The 25,236-nt window shown below is 41.2% G+C and overlaps 1 protein-coding gene across 1 annotated transcript; it reads right to left on the reverse strand.

The window, feature by feature from the left end:
* Positions 1-321: 321 nt before the first annotated feature.
* HRNR (hornerin) lies at positions 322-25,236 on the reverse strand. The gene is made up of 7 exons (XM_008577297.1): positions 25,099-25,236; positions 21,582-23,424; positions 20,099-21,542; positions 18,500-19,986; positions 17,902-18,447; positions 17,512-17,756; positions 322-558 (listed from the first exon to the last, which is right to left on the reverse strand). Exons 1-7 carry the CDS (start codon positions 25,234-25,236, stop codon positions 322-324), a joined length of 5,940 nt encoding a protein of 1,979 aa, XP_008575519.1.

Here is a 25,236-nt window from a genome sequence, read left to right on the forward strand (position 1 = left end):
GAGGCCGAGGAAAGTCTTTTCCTGGCCCAATCTTAGCGCCGAACGGAGGAGGGATCCTTGGGCGTTATCCCACCAAGGGGGCTTATGAGAGCTACGATAATCCCACGAGCCTTTGGAGCCCAGAGCGGGGTCTTGCGTGCCTAAGCCCCATCCTCGGTCAGGGGCAGCTGGGCTGCTCCACCGAGGTCGGGGCTGCAGGTAGGGCGCGGACGTCCTTCCAGAACACTGCGGATGCTCACGGCAGAGGCCTCCCCCAGCGGAGGTGGTGGGAGCTGTGGAGGGGCGGGGTGGAGGGTCCGTCTACCTGTCTCTTTCTCGCGGTTACTGGGGCAGTGCGTTCGGAATCAGCACGACGAACTCAGCCGCAGGCCGAGGGGATGAGGGCCGTGGAGAAACCCACTTCCGGGCACAGGGGTCGCACTGCCGGGACCAGCGCTCCTGGCCGCCGCTGCTCCTGCTGCTGCGAGGGGCCGTGCGGGGCTGGAGGGCCCAGCGCGCGTCCCCGGCACCGAGCTCGCTGGTGTGGCTTTCCGGGGGCGCCGGCTGCAGCCTCCTGTTCTGGCCAGATCAGAATGAAACGGAGCGGACTTTGGGATCCGGAGCCCAGGACCAAGGTCATGCCTGGCTTGGGGGAAGGAATGGTAGGTCAGGACCTCAAGGATTGGTTCCAGGACCCACACTTCCTCCATTCCAAAATCCAAGGACTTTGTCCTTCCAGTTGGCCTTCCTTGTAGGCAGGTTCTGCATTTGCGGATACGGAGAGCTGACTATCTTTCTAGTATTTTTCTTTCACGAGATTTTGGCTTTTATTAGACTCATTCATATATTAATTCAACAAATACTTGTTGGATGTTTACTCTGTTCCAGAGGCCATTCAGAGACTTGGATGATATCAATGAATAGAACAAAGATCCTTGCCTTCATGGAGCTTACATTCTAGTGGGCAACAATAAGTTGAGACCAGCATGTGTGAAGGTGGGGTTGGTGGGATGGGCAGCCGCAGTATTAAATAGGGTAGTTAGTATTAAATAGGCCTCATTAGGAAGGCAAGATTTGTGCAAAGATTCAAAAGAATGAAGTTAGTGAAGCAGAGATCTGGGGGAGAAGTGTTCCAGATACTATGACAAAATTGGAGCAATTACATTTATGGATGAGGTAACTGAGACTCAGAGAAGTAAAGTGACTTGTTTAAGAGTTGTAAGAGGTTGCTGACAAAGCTAGTCTAGTCCTCATTTTTAGTCTTGTGTTTGTTCAGCAGATCACATTATTATTCTGTGTTTGCCAAGGTGATGGAGCCTTCCTGTGAACCTGCCTAATACATAGCCTGCTAAAATGATGGCTCAGGTTACCTTGGCATACTCCCCTCCATTGGGTAATACCAAAATTGTCTGTGCTCTTTCTTTTTTATGTAATCAATAAATATTTACCTTCCTAAGTGCTGTGGAGGATAGAAGTGAAACATAAGGCGTGGCCCCTACCCCTGAGGGACTAATAATCTCTACATACATATTTTTGGCCTTTATCTTCTCTCTTCCATCTACTCTTCCCACTTTCCCCCAAACAAGTCCACTGATGGTCTCTATCTACGGCTTAGAGTTAAGTCAGGTTCTTAAACTTGGTCACCTATTCTTGGTTTCTAGGCTCCAGACTCCTTTGCTGCCAGTCGATATCTGATGCCTGTAGTTATCCCCAGGTCACAAGGCTCTACCCCCTCTACCCTGTGTTGTAGCAGTCCATGAGGCAGGGATTATGCTTTGCTCTCTACTCTTCAATTAGATTTCTCACCTGGATCCTTAGTACCCCTCTAGAACTGGCTCCTTGCCTCCTGTATTCTCAGTTGTTGATATCTTTCCACTTGATTAGAGACTTGATGCCCTCCTATTTGGGAGTTGTGCCCCTTGGACACTGTGCTTAGTCCCCTCAAGCTGCCTCTCTGAGCCTGAGTCAGTTCCCTCTGACTCTAGTCCTGAGAACTCTGGAAAAGTGCCAAATCATTTTTCCCTCTACTAGCACTTGCTGTGGGGAGATAGATTGTTGTGTCTTCTCTTAAAGTCCTGGGTTATGGCACATGTGAAATACTGGTGAAGGTTGGAAGACTGTATTTTTAGGTAGTTAATTGTCTAGCTTAGGGGAGAGGGGAGCTCAGTAAGCCTGAGTGGATAGGAATGAGGAAGGTGGAACTTGAGCCTGGTTTTGAAGGATGGGTAAAATTAATAGGTGTAGGGGAGAGAACAAGGTGGGGGTGAACTTGATGTGTGTGGGCCAATGAAGAAATTAGTCTAAATGGAGAGGGTGTGTTTGGGAGTGGTGATGAGAAGAGGATAGATAGGCAAGGCTGGACTAGAGCAGCCTGGAGCACTAGGTTGAAAAGTTTGCATTACAGCATCATAAAATATTCTTAAATATGTAAGTTCCTGGGAAGCTGGCATGAAGGCATGACAACATGTCATTAGGACTTGTATATCCACCTGCCTATCTTTATGTTCCTGATGCCCTATATAAAAGATGTTTCTTTGGTTATTTTGTCACAGTATCCTGTTTCTTACTTATTGTTTACTTGCTTATTCTCAGTCTCCTCTAGTGTGTCTTAGAATGAATGCTGGGCAACGACTTTTGATCTGGTTCCCTGTGGAATGCCAGAATCCAGCACAGTTATCAGATACATATTCAGTACTCTAAAAATATTGTTGAATGAATGAATGCCATAAAATATGTTTTTCTGTTTCTCTAAATCTGCTCTGTTCTACTTTCCAAGTGCTTGAATTCTGTTAATGCTGACACCATCTATCTGGTCTGCTAAGTTGGAAACTTGTAGTTAATCTTGGTGAAGACAGAAACACAGGATCTGGCTGTTCCTGAATTTTACATGAGTACTGTATTCCCACTAACCCTTGTTTATATATTATGTCAAGATAGCACATGTACTCTGTTGCATTTTAGATGTGAAGACTTAAAGCATCAAACATGAACAGTGAGGCTAAAGGAGTAGGAACTCATTGGGAAGCAGGGCCATTGACAAATTGTAAATTACGTATTTCTAAATGTAACCATCATATTAGCTGTCCTGTCCTCTTCCAAGGGGAAGAATTACATAATTGTTACGAGCATGGACCCTGGAGTTAGACTGCCTGGGCTCAAATCCTGGCTATGACACTTGCTAGCTGTGTGCCCTTGAGAAAGCTGCTTAACTTCTCTGTTCCTCAGTTTTCTCATCTTCAATATATGAGTAAGATATATGAGTAAGAATAATACTTACCTCACAGAGTTCTTGTGAGGATTATTACATGGGAAGTTTTTAGAGCAGTGCTGGCAAACAGTAAATGCTCAGCAAGTGTTAGCTATTAATATTTAGTGGGCCACTGAGACAACATATGTTCTTTTGCCATTTTGGACTGCTGATCTGAGACAGGTGGCTGTGCCTTATCAGGGAGCAGCTTTGCAAAGTGTGACTGAGGGTGTGGGAATGAATGGAAGTTGAAATTTGTTGAGTGAGGACTGAGTTGCTGCAGAGATGGCAGTTGCCACAGAGGAAGGTACTAAGTCCAGATGGGATTATTTCTGGTGGAATGTGCACAAAAATTCTCTGACACAACTGAGGAAGTGTTATTACTTAGTGATTTATATGCAGGGCTGCACAGAAAAGTAAAAGAACTCTGTTCCTGTCTTCTTTTCGCTTCGTGGAAGAAGACAACCAAGTCTGAAGCCAGGCACAATTATGAACATTGTTGTTAGTGCCTCAACAGAGCCCTTTCCTCTATTTTCCTGTCCTCTCTTTTCTCACTATCTGTTTCTTTCTCCCCCCTCTGTGAACACAATGGGACATTTCATCCCAAGAGTGGTGTGTTGTTGAAGTAGGATAGAAGGGTTTGGTGATTTTATTAAACTGGCTAACCATAAAAAATTACTGTTCATCCCTGTGTCCCTGTGCATCACCATTTCAGGCACTTGGTATTCTTGCTACCTCATTTCCACCAACAGAGCAAAGATGGATTTGATATTACTTATTTTATACTTTAGCATGATTTTATTTTGCTGAATTTTGAGATACTTGGAAGTGAAATATTTTATAGGTACTAAAACAACTCTGGCCAGTTGTGTGCAGTATTCAAAAGGTCTTTCCCAGCACCCTCTGGCCTTCACACAGGTACACTCTGAGGATCCCTTAGGCCAGACTGGGGGGGTCTGAAGACAAAGACATCAATGTTCTTCTCTTCTAAATTCAAAAGGCAAGGTGCAGGTGTGAGACATTAAAGTTTGAAAGGAGATGCTATTGGACAGAACATTTATTTTCCCTACTCTATCCTTATGCAGAATAGAAAAAAGATTACCTACACAAGAGTGGGGAGAAGTTTGGAGAAAAGGTAAAGAGTAGGATGTAGTGTGGGCTGGGCCTGCACTCTTCCTTCCCTTGCCCCAGACTGAGTGCAAGGAGTGGTAAGTGGATACATGGCAAACTTCTCTTTAAGTGTGAGAATCTCAGAGCTGGAAGGACCTGTGCCTCCTCTTCCTAGTGTCACCATGATGAGTGCAAGCCTCGAAGAGAGGCCCTTCAGTGCTGTGGAGTAGGAAACATGGTTTGGCATGTCCTGGCTTTAGCGTTGGATAAATTCAGACTCCTGAGTTTCTTAGTCCTAAAGTGGCATGAGAGGACATCTGAAAGTAAAGAATAAAGAAAAATTATTCTTGTGGCTGAGTGATTTTCTCTATCATTATATTTTGATTTCTCACAATTTTTAGCATGTCTTTTATAAGTTTTTATGTTATGGTTACCATGAGGCTTACAAAAAACATGTTATGATAAGTTATTTTAGACTAATAACTTTGATATCTAAGAAAAAATTAAAAAGCAAAGTGAAGTCTGTGTTGAAAAAATTGAAGAGGACACAAATAAATGGAAAGATATTCCATGTTTATGGATTGGAAGAATTAACATCATCAAAATGTCCATATTACCCAAAGCAATCTACACATTCAACATACTCCATATCAAAATGCGAATGACATTCTTCACAGAAATAGAAAAAGTGATCATAACATTTGTATGGAACCACAAACACCCCGTATAACTAAAGCACTCAGACAAAAAGAACAAAGTTGGAGGCATCACTCCTCCTGACTTCAAAATATGCTATAAAGCTATAGTAACCAAAACATGTGGTACTGGCATAAAAACAGACAAATTAACCAGTGGAATAGAAGAGAGAACCCTCAAAATAAACCCACACATTTATGGCCAACTGATTTTTGACAAAGGTGCCTAAAATACACAAAGCAGAAAGGACAGCCTTTTCTATAAATGGTTCTGGGGAAACTGGATATCCACATGCAGAAATTAAAACTAGACCCCTATACATATACAAAAATCAAGCCCAAATGGATTAAAGACCCCAATTTAAGACCTGAAGCTATGAAACTATTAGAAGAAAACATAGGGGAAACACTACACGAAATGGGAGTGGGCAGCATTTTTTTGAGTGAGACTACAAAGGCACTGGCAACTAATGCAAAAATACGCAAATGGACTACATCAAACTAAAAAGCTTCTGCACAGCAAGGGACACTTCTAACAAAGTGAAGAGACATCTTACGGAATGGGAGAAAATGTTTGCAAACTACACATCAGACAAGGGGCTAATATCCAGAATATATAAGGGACTCAACAGCAAAAATCCAAATAACCCAATTAAAAAATGGGCAAAGAACCTGAGCAGACATTTCTCAATAGCAAATATACGTCTTGCCAATGAAAAAAATGCTCAATCATCTAATCATCAGGGAAATGCAAATTAAAACCACAATGAGATATCATCTCTCTCCAGTTAGAATGGCTATTATCAACAAGACAAAAATAACAAGTACTGGCGAGGATGTGGAGGAAAAGGAACCCTCCTACATTGTTGATGGGGATGTAAATTTGTACAACCATTGTAGAAAACAGAGAATTAAAAACAGATCTACCTTATGACCCAGCCATCCCACTACTGGGAATATACCAAAAGGAAATGAAATCAGTATATCAGAAAGACATCTGTACTTCCATATTCATTGCAGCACTATTCACAATAGCTGAGAGATGGAATCAACCTAAATATCCATCAATGGATGAATACGCAAAAAAACCTGTGGTATATATCCACAATTGAAAACTATTCAACTGTAAAAAAAAAGTGATATCCTATCATTGGTAGCATCATGGATGGAATTGGAAACCATGACCTTAAGTGAACTAGGTCAGGCACAGAAAGACAAATACTACGTGATATCACTCATAATGTGGAATCTAAACAAACAAACAAACAAACAAACAAACAAAAAAGTGGTTCTCATAGAAGTAGAGAGTAGAGTAATGGTTACCAGAGGCTGGCAGGGAGATGGGGGATGAGGAGAAGTGGTGGACAATTGGGTACAAAATTATGCTATGTACCCTAAGTGAATATTGTGTGGTGTATGCATATATTGAAACAACACACTGTACCCCACAAATATGTACAAGTGTTAAAATATTTCGAATTAAAAAATTATTCATGATCCCTTCTTAGATTCTTGCCTGTGTTCCTCCTCATCATTCTGATCTAGTGACTTTTCTAATTCTATCTTTAAGAGGATTTAAGTCTTAGTATATTGGTTTTTCCCTGTCATAGGATCCGTTTTGGACTATAAGCCTCAAGTGTCTTATGTGGGTCCCTCTCCATTTATTCCTTGATACTTTCTCAGAGCTGTTTCCAGAGCCAAAACCATCTCTTGAGCCAGAGTCCTCTCTTCATTTAAGACGTTCTAAAATTTCTTGATCTACTCCCTCAGTTCATTTCACTCTTTCTGTGTCAACTTGATTTCCAAAGATTGAATATTTTACTGAGTGTTTGGCCTTTGGCTTTGAGATAATCTTCTTTGGCGTTCCCTCCCCTGTGCAGTTGGCAGTTTTATTTCAAATCTAATAGGATCCTGGTTCCTTGTTTGTTGGTAAAATCTACCCTTTTCCTATTGAGCCCATAGCCTTTGGCTTTGAGATAATCTTCTTTGGCGTTCCCTCCCCTGTGCAGTTGGCAGTTTTATTTCCAATCTAATAGGATCCTGGTTCCTTGTTTGTTGGTAAAATCTACCCTTTTCCTATTGAGCCCATAGCTTGGGTCAATGAATTACAAAGTTAGAGTTTCAGTAGGATTTTTGAGGTAACTACTTCCTTACCTTCACTGAAACCAGACTTTTCCTGAATGACAATTACTTTTTAGCAGTTCCAAGTACAGGTTACTCATTCTCCCTCCATTGTGTTGTGGCCTGGAGATGGGCTGGGCATGCTTTTTTGCTCACCACTGTGGCTTCTTTCAACAACTCCATTGGTGCACATACACTCCACCCTCTTTCCATCCTCATTTTTTTCCTCAACTAATCTCCTTGCCCTGTAACCATAGTCAGTGAGGATTTGGCAACTTGTTTCTTTCTTTCTACCTAGCTATTATTATTCTAGAAAATGTCAGGAACCATGTTGGTGACTCATCTGGATCCTTCATTTCTTGCACTTTATTGACTTCCACCTCCACTCCACTTTAGCCACCTGTTCAAGTGGTCACACCCTGGAACTCGTCATTACCCATAACTGCTCCACCTCGGAAGCTGTGAACCTGAAATTCCACTCATTGATCACATAACATAGCCTTCTAGTTTTCCTACTCTAGGGTTTCCACTAAACCTGTTCTTAAAAAATAAGCTTTATTTTTATTTTTATCTTGAGTAATTGCGTTCCTATGCTCCAGAATTGATAGTTGTAAACATTTTGTCATATTTGTTTCAAGTCTTATTGAAATGAATAAGCATTACAGGTGTATTTAAGTCTCTTGTGTTCTCACCCCAAGTTCTAATCTCCTTTCCTTCTCCTCAGAAACAACTACCATCGTGAATTTGGTGAATCTATGTGTATGTGTATAATACGTAATATTTTTGTGTGTTTTAAAACTTATAGAATGTACTGTACATAATTTGTAAACTTGTTTTTCATTCAAAGTTATGTTTTGAAATCTGCATATACATAATAAATAGTTAATTCCTTTTAAATGCTCCATAGCATTACAATATAAGAATATAGTATACTTTACCCATTTTCCGTATTCATTATTACAAACAGTGCTTGTAAATGTCTTCCCACACAAAATATGTCAGTGTAGTACCATGGCTAAGGTAGAACCACAGCTAGACTATATAGGCCTTTGTGTGAATTAGAAAGACTTCCTTTTTGCATGGACCTAGTCCTCTGAGCACAAAGCTTGGCAAATGAAATGTGCATGGGGCAAAGATAAAAGTACTCAGGTGGATGTAGCTTTGAACTAGAGATTCAAGGATTATTAAGTGGGACATAGATTGAATTTCTGTGCTGACTTGCTCCCTGTGAGCACCTATGGACAATGGACAAATTGCACAGCCATATGTGCAATTGGATATGGATTAATAACAAAAAATTGAGTCACACTCCTTAGTTTCAAGGTTAGGTATTGAACATAGCAAATTCCTTAACCTCTGTGCCTCACTCTCCTCATCAGTAAAATGGAGATATGGAAAGATCTCTCTCATAGGGTAATCAAGAGGGTTATATATAGTAGTGCTTGATACATAGTGTGTTTTATATACATTTTAGATATTATTGTTATCATAAATGTTCAAATTCCTCTAAGGTATAAAACTGGGAATAGAACTGCTGGTAGGCAGGATATGCGTTTTTTAAATAAACATATTCTTTATCCTATCTCTATTTTTCCAGTCTGTCAGTCTTCCTCCTGCCGTCTTTAACATATATCCTGGATTCCATCCTCACACTTTTGAAATTGTGGTCCTTAATCGTGTTATATTGCATTGCGATTATTGTCAGCAATGGGTAAGCAACACAAAGAAGAGTAAACCAAGTCACTCAAACCACTCCCCAAAGTGGGCAGAAGGATTGGATTAAAGGTTGCAGTAGAGTGACCTCCTCCTGCCAGGAGTGATGACTCTCCTTATCTAGGCAAAGCCTGCTTTAATCTCTTTATGCTTCCCACTCCACCTCCTTTGAGAGATGTCACAGATAATGAGGGTGAGAGGACTAAGCTCATTTTCTTCCTCTCACTTCCTTTTCTACCCAGCCCTTCCCTCCACCCCACCTAACTCCATGCATACATTCCTTCAGATATAATATTTACAGCTACATTTTGCCTGTTATTTGCAGTCCTCTCACTGCTAATTCTTCTGTATTGTTTCCCTCATTCTCTTTAGTTCTGTTGCCAAGAAATGTCTCTATATCCTTAATTATTTCTTAGAATACTCCCTGCAACCCCTTGCTGTACCAAAAATCTAGTTTTCCTTTGATGATGCTGTTTTCCTTTTCTCTATTGAGTCCAGCTGTTCTGGTAAAGTCAGTGTGGGTTAGTAGATTGAGAATGAGTCAGTCACACTTGAGTTCAAATATGAACCACATTGTAGGTGAGCTGTATATCCTTGGACTCATTACTTAACTTCTAAAAACCTCAGTGTGCACTCAAAAGTTTAAGGATCTCTGCCTGAAAGTATTATTGTGAAGGTAGAAAAGGGATAAGTAGCCAGATGTTGATAGGTACGAACTCCTAGTATATTCCATATTGTTATTTTCTTTTACCTGAAAAGTTGCTGCTACTAGCAAGGCTCATCTTTCCTACAATAATGGAGTATAGAGTGTAAGGTCTTGCCTAACGGAAATTTGGCTGTAAAATTATCCCTCCCTTCAAATGTACAGTCTGGGCCTAGAAGAGGTTCTGTAGGGTTTCTATATCTTCCTCCCAAACTTGTAACCCCTCTCTAGGGACCATTGAGTATCCTTTGACCCTTCATTTTTCCTTGCATCTGCCCTGCCAGTCCCAAACCTGGGCTTAACTTAACTCTATTTTCTTTGCTTCTTCTGCCAGGCTGTTGGGTGCTGGAAAATATTACCTATGATGGTGCTCTAGCTTCTCTCTACACATTTATGATATTTAGCCTTACCAAAGCTCTGAATACTGCCTGGCAATCTCTATCCTCATCCCTAGTGGATTTCCTTTTCCAGACCCCTCAGCAGATTTTTCAGACCATTCCCACTATTTTCAAGCCTCCTATCTCACTCCCTCCCCATCTTTCTTTTAGTAGATATACTTTACGTCCTTTTTTGTTAAGATGGGGGAGAGATTCAAAAAGCATTAGGAGTCCAGTCCTGAGAAGAATGTTTCCTGAATAAATGTAGACATTTAAAGGAAAAAAGATCACTAGGTCACCAAGGTTATAGTTACTCTGTATATGTGGATAAAATAACAGTTTCCCCACACAAGTATGTTACTTGTAGATGTCAGTATTGCAAAAGTCAGAGATTAAGTTATTTACAGTCGAGAGTTAGCAATTTTCAAGAAAGGGCTCAAGGCTTCCTTGATTTTGGAAAACAAATGTTACGTAGAATCTTCTTTCTTATTTTTAGTTTATTTCAGGGTATAAAAAAGAATTACTTTTTCCTCTGCAGTGGTGAGACTTCGTGTGCTTAGTCATAATGGCGGTTGGGTAAGGGGCCAGTTTTGCTTTCTCCATGGGGGTCAACAAATATGAATTCTCCTAACTTTTGTTCTTCTCAAAGGAATCCACTGGGTCACAGGCCACCAAAATGCAGGTTACTGGGACCCATCTACTAGAAATCCTGATTTAGTGGGTCTGGGATGGAGTCTAAGAATTTACTTTTTAAATAATTACCTTAGGTGATTTGGATGCAGCTTATCCTAGCAACTCCTTTTGGAAACATGAAGGTTATTATATCTTCCCTCATTTTTATCTCCTTTTTGTTTCTAGAGTATGAGATATCCTATTCCTTTCCAAGGCTGATTTCTCTATGTGTGCTCTTGATTCCTTTCTGTCATTTCTTCTAGGTCTTTGAGCCAGCAATGATTCCCTTCTGTCCTATTGACAGTCTCTTATTTTCTACAATCTCCTTCTTCTTGGCTTACAAGTATTATTCACTCATTCAGTAAATTTACTGAGTGCTTTCTATGTTTCTGGCATATACTTTAATTTTCTTCTTTGGAAAGGCTTCTTTCTTCCTTGCATACTCTTCTACTTCCTCTTTACTATCAAACTTCTTTAAAAATCTTTCCTTTTCATACTGATTTGTGATAATAGTTACACCAACAATTAGTAGTAATAAAGATAGCCACCAGTATTTGTTTGATGATTGCTGTGGACCAGACACTTTTCTAAGTGCTTTACATGTATTAACTATGTAGCATACAGTGTACATATCAATTAAAAATATATATATTAAGATCTGTTTCTGGGCTATTTATTCAGTTATATTTATCTGTGTTATCTACTCTTCCGCTAATATGCTATGGTTTTAGTTATTGTAAATTTATAAGACACATTTTGTTATCTTGCCCATTACTTACTGGAATGCTCTTCCTTTGGCTTCTTGAACACCATTTTCCCTGCTTCTCTTCCTACTTTGATTCATCTTTATCAGTGTCCTTCACTGATTTCTCTTTTCTGCCTACCTCAAATGATTCTATTTGAACCTTTCACAGCCTGCCTTCAACTTGCTTTTCCAGCCACAGTTCCTGATACTCTTTTCCCTGCATGATTGGGCCAAAGACATCTACTCTTTGGTCCCTGAGCACACTATTTCCTCAATGTCTTTGCACATGGAGTTCCCTTCTCTGCTTGTGAAGTCTAGGCATATTGCCTGGTTGATTTGTCATAGCTGTGTGCCTCAGAGTACCTGCTGATTTAAGGTCTTCAACATCTGGAGTGCTCTGGCTAGAATTTGTATATAAGGACCAAATCAAGATGGGGGTGCTGCTCAGGAATCCTTTGTAGCTGGGGTAGAGCACACAGAGTGCGGGAGTCTGAGAGCACAGGCGTATGTAGGGGAGCAGGGCCAAGACAGGAAATTTTGGCCATTGGGAAATTAGATATAGAATCTTTATCTTTTAAACAGTACAAAACTGTGTGTAGTTGTTTATTATTAGTCCATAGTGAATTTCAAATAAGGTATGCACTAAAAAGAACCAGGTCAGAATTCCACCCTCTGGAATTGAAGCTAATGAGATCCATTAAATGTGATGAGATAAATAAAATTTGAGGAGATGAGTTATCTGCAATAGGGATCCACCCTCGGAAATTAAGCGTGCTGCTAATGAGCGAAGGTGTTTCTCAAGTCTCCTTCAAGGACATTATGTATCATTGCTTTGAGGGTAGAGAAAGGTGGGTCAGCAGATAAGTATTAGTTGGTGTGTCTCTGGCAGTGTTCAGAAGAGGGAACTATTAGAGAGAAATATTACTGGAGCAGAAGACAGTGTTATGGTAGCAAATGCATGTGTTTTGGAGTCAGACAGATTTGGGTCACTTGACTTTTCAGAGCCTCAGTTTCCTCTTCAATAAAATAATACCTCTGTAATCATGGGTTGCTGTAAGAATGAAATTAACAAATAATATATTAAATAATATGTCAAGCATATAGCATGTAATGTAATGTTCCCAGCTCCTAAGCACTCAATAAAAAATGTTACTTTTGTACTCTTCTTTCCCTGTTAGGAAATATTGTTAATATCATCAGGTTACCATAGCATGATAGAGCAACCCTTTGAAAATAAAACTCCTTTGATCTAAAGCTCATCTAACAATCTCTGATATCTTTTAAATGAATCTGTCAAATGGGAGGGAATACCCCATGATAAACAACTGGTTCCTGTTCTCAATGCATATGTATCTTGTAGTTAATAAATTGGACCCTTAAGATTAGTAGGAATCTGTCTCTCAGAGCTTGATCTCATCTGAGTATACAGAAAAAGTTTGACTTTCTTGATTTTCAAAAGTGAGATCCAGACTCTGGATGAGGTATTGAGCTTCTGTAAGATCCTGCTTAAAACAGTTGTCCTACCTCTTTCTCATCTTTTAACTTCAGTATTATGGTTCTTAGATTCTGGAGTCATAACATGGAGAATGGAAACACTGAAACACTTGGCTAAGGTGTACAATTAGGCATTTATTTGACATTTCTTTGCTTTCTCTTACTAGAAAATTTTTCTTGCCCTTGATCTCTTGAAATTTGGAAGGCAAAGAATATGATGGGGGTGTTGCCTGGAAAAAGGCAACACTCCTTTTTGGTTCTCATCCTTGCAGACTCGGACATGCATTCACATCAGTGCCCCAGAGGTGATCAGACCCAGGAAAGCTGTTTCATTGTATCTAAACTCAGCAGGGACTGAATAATGAACACCAGAACGCCATTTTATTAATGTAAAGTAAAAAATGTGCTGTCAGAAACACGGGGGGGGGGGGGGTCTGTCTGTATTAATCTGGCTAGTAAATGCTTTCTCCTTTTGAGAAAATTTGGGAAGCCAAATTTTTCAATTTTTGGTGAGTTTCAAGTCTGAGCCAGATGGTTTGTTGTGTGGTTCAGCTAATGAATGTCATCAGGCACTGAGGTGCTGATACATTTATTACATGCTGAACCGTGCCAGCGGACTAGCTTGTCAGAGTACTTTCTCCTTTGAGCAGTCCTTGGTGGGCATGCCAACATTGATTTTTGTGTTTTCCTTTTTCTTGTGAAATAATTTGAGGTTTACAAGTAAGCGTAGAGAATAATATAATTAACACTATCTTGCTTAAGAAAATTTTGGTCTTTTTAACTCTTTCACAGTCCCATTTTCTCCCCTCCCTCGAGAGATACCCACTATCCTGAATTTGGTGTTTGTCATTCCCATAATGATTTTTATATTTACCAAATATGTATTAACCACAAATAATATATGGTATTGTTATGTATATTGTAAGACTATATAAATGCTACCACACTATGTATACATATTTTACAACTTTTTCTCTCAATTTTATACTTTTGGAATTTGTCCATGTTGATACATATATACTTGTAGCTCATGAATTTTACAACTTTTTCTCTCAATTTTATACTTTTGGAATTTGTCCATGTTGATACATATATACTTGTAGCTCATGAATTTTAACTGCTGTAAAGCATTTTAGTGTATAGATATCACAATTTATTTATCCATTCTTCTTTTTTATTTTTCCTTTTTGTCTTTTTTCGTGTCTGGCAACGGATCGCAACCCTCAGTGTTGCTCCCGCACCTCGCTCAGCCAGTGAGCGGGAACTGGTCTGTATGTGGGATCCGAACCCTCGGCGGGAGCGCCACCGCGCTCCCAAGCGGCGCACTGTAGCAGTGCGCCACCGGCCGGCCCCTATTTATCCATTCTTCTGCTAAACTTTTTAAGTTTTTTGCAACATTTTGCTGTTACAGACTTTTGTGTGGTTGCCAAATTGCTTCCTAATTGGTTACCAATTTAGTCTTTTGTTGCGGCTCCATGTCCTCCCAAAATTGGATATTGTCAGACTTTAATTTTTTTTCTAATCTGATGGGTGTGAAATAGATTTCATTGTGTTTTACTTTTATGAGCATTGTTTCCAAAAATACCACTTAGCCATTCAGATTTCTACTTTGGTGAATTTTCTCTTTATAAATTTTTCTGTTTTACCCAAATATGATTTTTATAAGTTCTTTATATAGTCTGGCTATTTAAATCATTCGTTGTTTATAAATATTGCCAAAATCTTATCATAGTCTGTGGTTGTCTTTTTTGACTAATGATTGAGTGTTTTTTTCAAGTGCTTATTGGCTATTTGTATATCTTCTTTGGTGAAGTGTCCATTTAAATCTGTTGCCCATTTCAATTTCAAAAATTTCCAGCTTTATTGAGGCATAATTGACAAATTAAATTATATACTTAAGGTGTACAACATGATGTTTTGATATGTGGATACATTGTGAAGTGATTACCACAATCAAGCTAATTTAACATATCCATCACCTAACATCACTACTTTTTTTTTTGGTGTGGTGAGAACACTCTAGATCTATTTTCTTAGTAAATTTCAGTTATACAATACATTATTGTTCATTGTAGTTACCATGCTGTACCTTAGGTCTCCAGAACTTATTAATCTTATAACTGAAAGTTTGTACCCTTTCACCAACATCTCCTCATTTCTCCCACTGACCCATCAGCCCCTGGTAACTGCGTTTCTACTCTCTACTTCTGTGAGTTTGATTTTTTTAGATTCTACTTATGAGTGAAATCATGTAGTACTTGTCTTTCTGTGTCTGGCTTATTTCACTTAGCATAGTGTCCTCCAGGTTCATACATGCTGTTGCAAATGGCAGGGTTTCTTTCTTTTTTAGTGCTGAATAGTATTCCATTGTGTGTGTACACACCACATTTTCTTTATGTATTCATTTGTCAGTGGACACTTAGGTTGTTTCCATATCTTGGCTACTGTGAATAATGTTGTTATAAACATAGAAATGCAATATCTTTTCAAGATAGTAATTTTATTTCCTTTGGATATATACCCAGAAGTGGAATTACTGGATCATATATAGGATTGTTCTATTTTTATTTTTTTGAGGAACCTCCACTGTACCATTTTCCATAATGGCTGTACTAATTTACATTCCCACCAACAGTGTATAGTGGTTTCCTCCACATCCTGACCAACACTTATCTTTTGACTTTTAATAATAGCCATCCTAAAAAGTGTGAGGTGATATCTCATTGTGGTTTTGATTTGCATTTCTCTGTTAGTGAACTAATGTTGAGCACCTTTTCATATACTTGTTGGCTATTTGTATGTCTTTTTTGGAAAAATGTCTATTTTGCATCTTTTGTCCATTATAAAATCTGGTTATTATTATTTTTTTGAGTTCTTTATGTATTTTGGATATTAACCCCTTATCAAATATATGGTTTGCACATATTTCTCCCATTTCATAGGCTGCCTTTCCATCTTGTTGGTTGAAACTTTTTAGTTCAATGTAGTCCCATTCTTTATTTATTTAGTCTGTGTCATATCCAAACTTTTATTGCCACAACCAATGTCATGTAATTTTCCCCATTTTTAAACCAAGTCGTTTGTCTTATTGAGTGTTCAAACTCTTTGTATGTTCTGGATTGTTTGCAAAGGTCAAGACCTTGGGAAGTAGCTATTTGGGTTGGTTTCTAGTTTGACCACCTGTGTGTGAGAAGTGAAATGAGGCAGAGAGGAGGCAGACCTCAGTATTTAATCACCATTTACTTATTGTCAATTTTAATGCAATCCAGTTTTGAATCCAAAGACTTGAAACAAAAATGTTATAGTCAAACCAAGGAACTGTATAGCAGTGGCAGATAGTCTTCCTTTCCATCTGGGCATAGTTAATATTTTTTTTAGATGGAAAGATTAATAAACTGTGGAAGTAGGTTGGAGTATTTCCATACTATAGTTTCTCTAAAGTTTTCCAATCTGAAGCAACTTCTTAGAAGTAGGGGGCAAAATCTTTTTTGCTGAAACAAAGTTAAAACCCACATTTGGATCCTTTGATTCTGAACTGATCCATTCCTGCTTTTTAAGAAATAATGGTCTAGATCATTGGCTAGGCAGAAGCACCTGATGCTACTTTTTAATGCCAGTGGTTAGCTTACTGATTAAGGATGTATCCAAGAATAGGGGGTTGGTGGTTTTGATAAGCAAAGAAACTACCAATTCTGTATCTTTGATTTTACAGCTGTCTCTCTTCTGCCACCATCCAACATGGGGTACATGAAAAATTAGGGTACACATTGCTGTAAGAGAAAGCTTTGGCTCCTCTTAGTCCTACCAAGGACTGGTAATGCATTTATAATATTTTGCTTTTTAGAAATGCAAACTTAGCTTTGGCATCATTTCTAACTGAATAAAGACCTCCCCAAAAGAAATGTCAACTAAATCCCAAGTTCTTTAAATGCTTGAATTATTCTCCCAAATTAGCCCCCAACACTAATCATTTATTCAACTCAGTATTTCCTAACGAAACCCAAATGCCCTACATTCTTTGGAAGGAGCCCAACAACAAGGAATAGTTACAGGTTTAAATGAAAAAGATAGAAACAGATGCAACCATTTTTAGAAAGAAATTTCATGATGAATTACTTGTCTGCAACAGTTTCTTATTTCCTGGATTGCTACTTGAGTTAATTTTACTTCTATTATTATTCATCCCCATAATTAGCACTGCTGCTCTTGGACATATTCATAGAGTGGAGTGCTGCTAAGGAAAATGTGTGATCTTGAGCCTGTACTTCCCCTTTCACAGTCACCTCTTTTTCCTCTCTGATAACAATAGCCTTCTTGTCTATTATCATCATTACAAATTGGCAGTTTATTGGTTAAACTGTATCTAGGCTGTCTGTAAGAGGGTAAAAATTGTCCAGAGCCACAATGTGAGGAGGTTTCTACTTGTCTATAACTGCTTCTTGATTGCCCTTTATTACCATTTGATTGTCTGCAGCAAGATTCAGACTGAATTCCATATCTCCCTTTTAATTCACATTGCTCATAACCGGAGCACTGATCAGATCCAGAACCATGGGCTGCAGAGCTAGATGACGGATATGACCCAGACTGATGTTGTCCTAAGCTAGACTGCTGATAAGATCCAGAACCATAGTTTCCAGAGTTAGAACACTGACCAGATCCAGAACCATATTCTCCAGAGCTGGATGAGGAATGTGAGCCAGACTGATATTGTTCAGAGCTACAGCAATGACCCAATCCAGACCCATGCTCACTGTGGCTAGAATAATGACCTGAGGCAGATCCATGTAGGCCACAACTTGATGACTGTCCTGATGTAGAACCATATTGTCCAAAGCTAGAGGACTGACCTGAGGAAGATCCATGCTCACTAGAGCAAGAAAGCTCACCTGAGCCAGACCTATGTTGCCCAAAGCCAGAAGACTGACCCGATTCAGACCCATGTTGGCCATACCTGGAGGACTGACCTGACTCAGCCTCTTGGTGGTTGTGGCTAGAAGATTGGCCTGATCCAGACCTATGTTGGCCATAGCTAGAGGACTGACCTGAGGAAGATCCATACTGACTAGAGCCAAAAGACTCACCTGATCCAGATCCATATTTGCCATAGCTAGAAGACTGCCCCGAGCCAGACTCATGCTGACTGTAGCTGGTTGATTGACCTGAACTAGACCCATGTTTGTTATAGCTAGAAGACTCACCTGAGCCAGATCCATGCTGACCAAAGCAAGGAGACTCTCCTGAACCAGAACCATGTTGCCCAAAGCTAGAAGACTGACCTGTTCCAGAACCATGTTGCTCAAAGCCAGATGACTGACCTGATCCAGACCCTTGTTGGCTGTGGCTAGAAGACTGGCCTGATCTAAATCTGTGTTGGTCATAGCTAGAAGACTGACCTGAGCCAGAGCCATGTTGGCCATGGATAGAAGACCAACCTGAGCCAGATCTATGTTGGCTGTGGGTGGAAGATTGGCCTGATCCAGACCCATGTTGGTCACAGCTCGAAGACTGACTTGAACCAGACCAATGCTGACCATAGCTGGATGACTGGCCAGAGCTAGATCTGTGTTGGCCATAGCTAGAAGACTGACCTGATTCAGACCCATATTTGCCAGAGCTGCTGGTCACAGCTCGAAGACTGACTTGAACCAGACCAATGCTGACCATAGCTGGATGACTGGCCTGAGCTAGATCTGTGTTGGCCATAGCTAGAAGACTGACCTGATTCAGACCCATATTTGCCAGAGCTGAAGGACTGACCTGATTCAGACCCATGTTGGCTGGGGCTAGAATACTGACCTGATCCATATTTATGCTGGTTAGAGCTGGAGGACTGGCCTGATCCAGACCTATGCTGACTATATCTAGAAGACTGACTTGAGCCAGAGCCATACTGATCATAGCTGGAAGAATGACTTGAGGTAGATGGATTTTGGACACAGCTTGATGACTTTCCTAATGTAGAACCACATTGTCCATAGCTAGAAGATTGACCAGAGCCAGATCCTTGCTGAGTAAAACCAGAAGACTCACCAGAGCCAGAGCCATGTTGCTCAAAGCCAGAAGATTGACCTGTTCTAGACCCATGTTGGCCATGGCTAGAAGAGTGACCTGATCCAGACCTGTGCTGGCTGTGCCTAGGATACTTGTCTGAGCCAGAGCCATGTTGGCTGTGGCTAGAAGACTGACTTGAGCCAGAGCCATGCTGACCAGAGGTGGAAGACTGACCTGAGCTAGATTCATGTTGACCAGAACTTGATGACTGTCCTGATGTAGAACCATATTGTCCATAGCTAGAGGACTGATGGGAGCCAGATCCATGCTGTCTAAAGCCAGAAGATTCACCTGAGCCGGACCTATGTTGCCCAAAGCCAGAAGACTGACCTGATTCAGACTCATGTTGGCCATAGCTGTACGACTGACCTGATCCAGCCCCTTGGTAGTTGTGGCAAGAAGACTGACCTGATCCAGACTCATGTTGGCCATGGCTGGAAGAGTGACCTGAGCCAGATCTATATTGGCTAGGGCTGGAAGACCGGCTTGATCCAGACCTATGTCGGCCATATCTAGAAGACTGACTTGAGCCAGAGCCATGCTGACCAGAGGTGGAAGACTGACCTGAGCTAGATTCATGTTGACCAGAACTTGATGACTGTCCTGATGTAGAACCATATTGTCCATAGCTAGAGGACTGATGGGAGCCAGATCCATGCTGTCTAAAGCCAGAAGATTCACCTGAGCCGGACCTATGTTGCCCAAAGCCAGAAGACTGACCTGATTCAGACTCATGTTGGCCATAGCTGGACGACTGACCTGATCCAGCCCCTTGGTAGTTGTGGCAAGAAGACTGACCTGATCCAGACTCATGTTGGCCATGGCTGGAAGAGTGACCTGAGCCAGATCTATATTGGCTAGGGCTAGAAGACCGGCTTGATCCAGACCTATGTCGGCCATATCTAGAAGACTGACTTGAGCCAAAGCCATGCTGACCAGAGGTGGATGACTGACCTGAGCTAGATTCATGTTTGCCACAACTTGATGACTGTCCCGATGTAGAACTATGTTGTCCATAGCTAGAGGACTGGCCTGGACCAGATCCATGCTGATTAAAGCCAGAAGACTCACCTGAGCTGGACCCATGTTGCCCAAAGCCAGAAGACCAACCTGATTCAGACCCATGTTGGCTGGGGCTAGAATATTGACCTGATCCACATCTGTGCCAGCAAGAGCTGGAAGACTGGCCTGATCTCAGGACTGACCTGATTCAGACCCATGTTGGCTGGGGCTAGAATACTGACCTGATCCATATTTATGCTGGTTAGAGCTGGAGGACTGGCCTGATCCAGACCTATGCTGACTATATCTAGAAGACTGACTTGAGCCAGAGCCATACTGATCATAGCTGGAAGAATGACTTGAGGTAGATGGATTTTGGNATGTTGCTCAAAGCCAGAAGATTGACCTGTTCTAGACCCATGTTGGCCGTGGCTAGAAGAGTGGCCTGATCCAGACCTATGTTGGCTGTGCCTAGAATACTGGCCTGATCCAGAGCCAGAGCCAGAGCCATGTTGACTGTGGCTAGAAGACTGACTTGAGCCAGAACCATGTTGACCAGAGGTGGAAGACTGACCTGAGCTAGATTCATGTTGACCACAACTTGATGACTGTCCTGATATAGAACTATGTTGTCCATAGCTAGAGGACTGATGGGAGCCAGATCCATGCTGTCTAAAGCCAGAAGACTCACCTGAGCCAGACCTGTGTTGCCCGATGCCAGAAGACTGACCTAATTCAGACCCATGTTGGCCATAGCTGGAGGACTGACCTGATCCAGACTCCTGTTGAGTATGGCTAGGAGACTGATCCAATCCAGACCACTGTTGGCCATGACTGGAAGAATAACTTGAGGCAGATCTGTGTTGGCTAGGGCTGGAAGACCGGCCTGATCCAGATCTATGTCTGCCATAGCTAGAAGACTGACTTGAGCCAGAACCATGTTGACCAGAGGTGGAAGACTGACCTGAACTAGATTCATGTTGGCCACAACTTGATGACTGTCCTGATGTAGAACCATGTTGTCCATAGCTAGAGGACTGATGGGAGCCAGATCCATGCTGTCTAAAGCCAGAAGACTCACCTGAGCCAGACCTGTGTTGCCCGATGCCAGAAGACTGACCTAATTCAGACCCATGTTGGCCATAGCTGGAGGACTGACCTGATCCAGACTCCTGTTGAGTATGGCTAGGAGACTGATCCAATCCAGACCACTGTTGGCCATGACTGGAAGAATAACTTGAGGCAGATCTGTGTTGGCTAGGGCTGGAAGACCGGCCTGATCCAGATCTATGTCTGCCATAGCTAGAAGACTGACTTGAGCCAGAACCATGTTGACCAGAGGTGGAAGACTGACCTGAACTAGATTCATGTTGACCACAACTTGATGACTGTCCTGATGTAGAACCATGTTGTCCATAGCTAGAGGACTGATGGGAGCCAGATCCATGCTGTGTAAAGCCAGAAGACTCACCTGAGCCAGACCTGTGTTGCCCAAAGCCAGAAGATTGACCTGATTCAGACCCATGTTGGCCATAACTGGATGACTGACCTGATCCAGCCCCTTGGTGGTTGTGAAAGCCAGAAGATTGACCCGATTCAGACCCATGTTGGCCATAACTGGATGACTGACCTGATCCAGCCCCTTGGTGGTTGTGGCAAGCAGACTGACCTGATCCAGACTCATGTTGGCCATGGCTGGAAGAGTGACCTGAGCCAGATCTATATTGGCTAGGGCTAGAAGACCGGCTTGATCCAGATCTATGTTGGCCATAGCTAGAAGATTGACTTGAGCCAAAGCCATGCTGACCATAGCTGGAAGAATGACCCAAGTTAGACCCCTGTTGGCCATAGCTTGTTAACTGTCCTGATGTGGAAGCATGTTTTCTGTATCTAGAGGAGTGACCTGAGCCAGATCCTTCATGAGTAAAACTAGAGAACTCACCAGATCCAGAGCCATGTTGCTCAAAGCCAGAATACTGACCTGTTCTAGACCCATGTTGGCCATGGCTCGAAGACCAGCCTGATCCAAACCTATGTTGGTTGTGTGTAGAATACTGGCCTGAGCCAGAACCATGATGGCTGTGAGAAGACTGACTTGAGCCAGACCCATACTGACCATAGCTGAAAGACTGACCTGAGCTAGATTCATGTTTGCCACAATTTGATGACTGTCCTGATGTATAACCATGTTGTCCATAGCTAGAGGACTGACCTGAGCCACATCCATGCTTACTGGAGCCAGAAGGCTCACCTGAGCCAGACCTATGTTGCCCAAAGCCAGAAGATTCTCCAGATCCAGATTCTTGGTAATCATAGCTAGAAGGTTGTTCTGAGCCAGACCCATGGTGATCAAAGGTAGAGGACTGACCCACAGCAGACCCATGCTTTTGTCTTCCACGGGTTCCTGGCTGACAACTTGAGCTGCTGCTATGTTTTCTCTGAGTAGAGGACTGATAGGAGCTTGATTGATTTTTGCCACTGCTTATGGACTTGCCTGATTCAGATGCATACTCTCCTTCAGACTCATAGCTTGAAGACTGTCTTGGTTCAGAACCATGTTTTTGTCGTTGACTATATCCTGATTGACTGCTTAAGCTGGATCCGTGTCTTTGACTAGAGGATGGGCCTGAGCTTGACCTGTGTTTTCCACAAGTAGCGGACTCACTTGAACTAGGACAATGTCCTTGTTCTTCACAGTTTCCTGATTGAAATCCTGCATTTGCTTCATGCCATCTCTGTTGAGAGGACTCACCTAAGCTAGACCCATGACTGCAACCAGTGGGCTCATTTGAATCTGACCAGTGGTCTTGGTCTCCACAATTCTCTGAGCTGAATTTATGATGCTGCTTACCAAGAAACTTTCTTGATTTCTTCTTATGTTGTCTATTCCCTAAGGATTTATTTGAGTTAGACCAGTGTTGGTCAGAACTGAAAGACTGATCCTCTGAGTGGCATGGCCCTTGTTCTCCACAACTGTCTGACCAATTTGCAGAGTTTGACCTTTTTCTACAATTACTTGAATGAGTATAATCAACTCCTTCACTCTCAGACCTTTCTTGCTGATGAGAGCCATGCTTGTTTTTCTCACTATCCTTGAAGTGGCCTGAACTTGACTCTGTCCTTTCTACAGAGTTTTGCCTATACCCAGAAACAGGCAAGTCTCCTTGATGCCCCAGTCTTTGTGAGATGAACCCAGGTCTGTGTTTAAGGCTTCCTCTGGAACACCTTGAATAGGAGTCATTCTCTCCTGCACTACAAGTTGAATGACTAGAAGAGGATTCTTGCCCTTTGTCCTGCTTTTCTTCGGTTTCGTTTTGTTCCTCTTGGTGCTGGTGACTGTGATCTCTCTGCTTTGACCCTGAAGCTTGGCAGTAATCTTTGCCAATGATTTTATTACAAGCCTGAGCCAGCTTGAATATCATCAGAAGATATTCAATAAAGTCCACTTTCTTGTTATGGTCTCTATCCAGACTTTGCATGATGACATCTACAGTGTCTGGATCATCTGGTTTCTGTACAGGAACAAGGTACAAAAAGCAGCTCTGTCAGTGTGGACCACATACTCAGATAACTAATTGAAAGAAGGCTGTAGAAATGTGAATGTTTGGCTTGTTTAGTTGGAGCTCAACCACATAGTCCTTTTGGCTGGATTGCCCTATCCTGAGTAGAAAGAGAGAAAGGAATATGCAGTAAATAATGTAGTGAGAAATAGCCAGAAGGGGATGCAAATGGAAGATAAAAGGGAACAAGGGGATTGACTGTTTTTGGTAAAGAATGGGTCAAATGTGAACGATTAGTTAATTTATAAATAATTTTGGATACCTGCATTAATTACATGTGACTTTATTTGTACAATTTAATTAATTTGTGAACTTACTTATTTGACAAAGATTTATTGTGTACCTACTATCTGCCTAGCATTGTGTTACATGAGGAGATAAAGCAGTGAACAAGTTTGGTTCCTGAAAAAATGGAATTTTAAGTTTAGTGGGTTGGATACACAAACTTAAAATTATAATTTATTGTGATAAGGTTTCTATGAGAGTACATCAGAGGGGAACTACAGGGAGTCCCAGAAAGGTTAATGAGAGGAAGTGAGACCTTTTGAAGGATGGGGGTATGAAATGAGGAGAGAGGGGGTGGGTAGGAAGGGAAGGAGAGGGAGCTAAAGATTGTTCCAGGCAGAGGGAATGATATAAACAAAGGGCTAGAGGTGAGAGAAGGCATGGAACCCTCTAGAAACCAAAAGAAATTTAGGATTGCTGGATTTAGAGTCTGGGGAGACAAGAAATATGGCTAAAAAGACATATAGGGACCAAATTATGACTTTTAAGTCATGTTAAAGAACTTTGGACTTTATTTTAAGAGATGTTGAAGGATTTTGAGCTGAAGAATGAAATCATTAGATTTGCCTCTATTGCTGAGATTGGCAGTAGGAGGTGGCCTGAAGTAGAGGACTACTTAGTGATGGAGAGAAATGTAATATTTTGAGAGACTATTGATAAATTAGATGGAGGTTGAAAGATGGTAGTGCCTGCTGAGAGAGGAACTCAAGAATGGCAACAGGTTTCTGCCTTGGGCAAGAAGAAGGAGGAAGGAGTTTAGAGGGGAAAATGATTAGATTCATATCTGACACACTGAATTTAAAATATTAATAGGAATCCAAATAACCATATTTAGTAGGCAGTTAAATTTAAGAAATTGAAGCTCAAGAGCCAGATCTCAGCTCACAAATATTTATTCTAGAGTCGACAATTTTAAGGTAGTGTTCACCGTCTTTTGTGATTTACAGGTAAGTGCTAATTTCCTGAACTCAGAGACTGTACAGTTCCAGAATCTCAGAAATGGGCAATGGTCAGAGCATTGTGGGCTGAAGAAAGACGAAGAAGATACATTTCACCTACTTTATAGTTTTTCTGAGAACCATCTCAGTTGTGTTTCACAAGAATTGCTTATCTAAATAAGACATTATTTAATCTGTGGATTTTATTTGTTGTTTAGTAGGATCTACTTCCCTTGGTCATGTCGGGGAAACCATTATGGGTCAACTTTTGACCTTATCTCAAGCCTTTACCAAACCTTGTTCTCCATCACCAAGTAGGGAGAGTCCTCTAGGATGTCTGACATATGTGTGAAAAGGTAAGAAGGGCTAAAGAAGATAATTTAGTACTAGCATGCATTCTTACCTTTAGAATTTGACGAAACTCATTTCCCAAAAGTTCTTTTAGCTCTGTTTTGTTTAACATATCACATTCCCCTTGCTGGGTGGCATATTGGTAGAAAACGTCAATGACAGTGATGATTCCTTGTAGAAGTTTAGGCAT

The sequence above is a fragment of the Galeopterus variegatus genome, unplaced genomic scaffold (genome assembly GCF_000696425.1).
Source record: "Galeopterus variegatus unplaced genomic scaffold, G_variegatus-3.0.2 Scaffold1480, whole genome shotgun sequence".
NCBI classification, from domain to species: domain Eukaryota; kingdom Metazoa; phylum Chordata; class Mammalia; order Dermoptera; family Cynocephalidae; genus Galeopterus; species Galeopterus variegatus.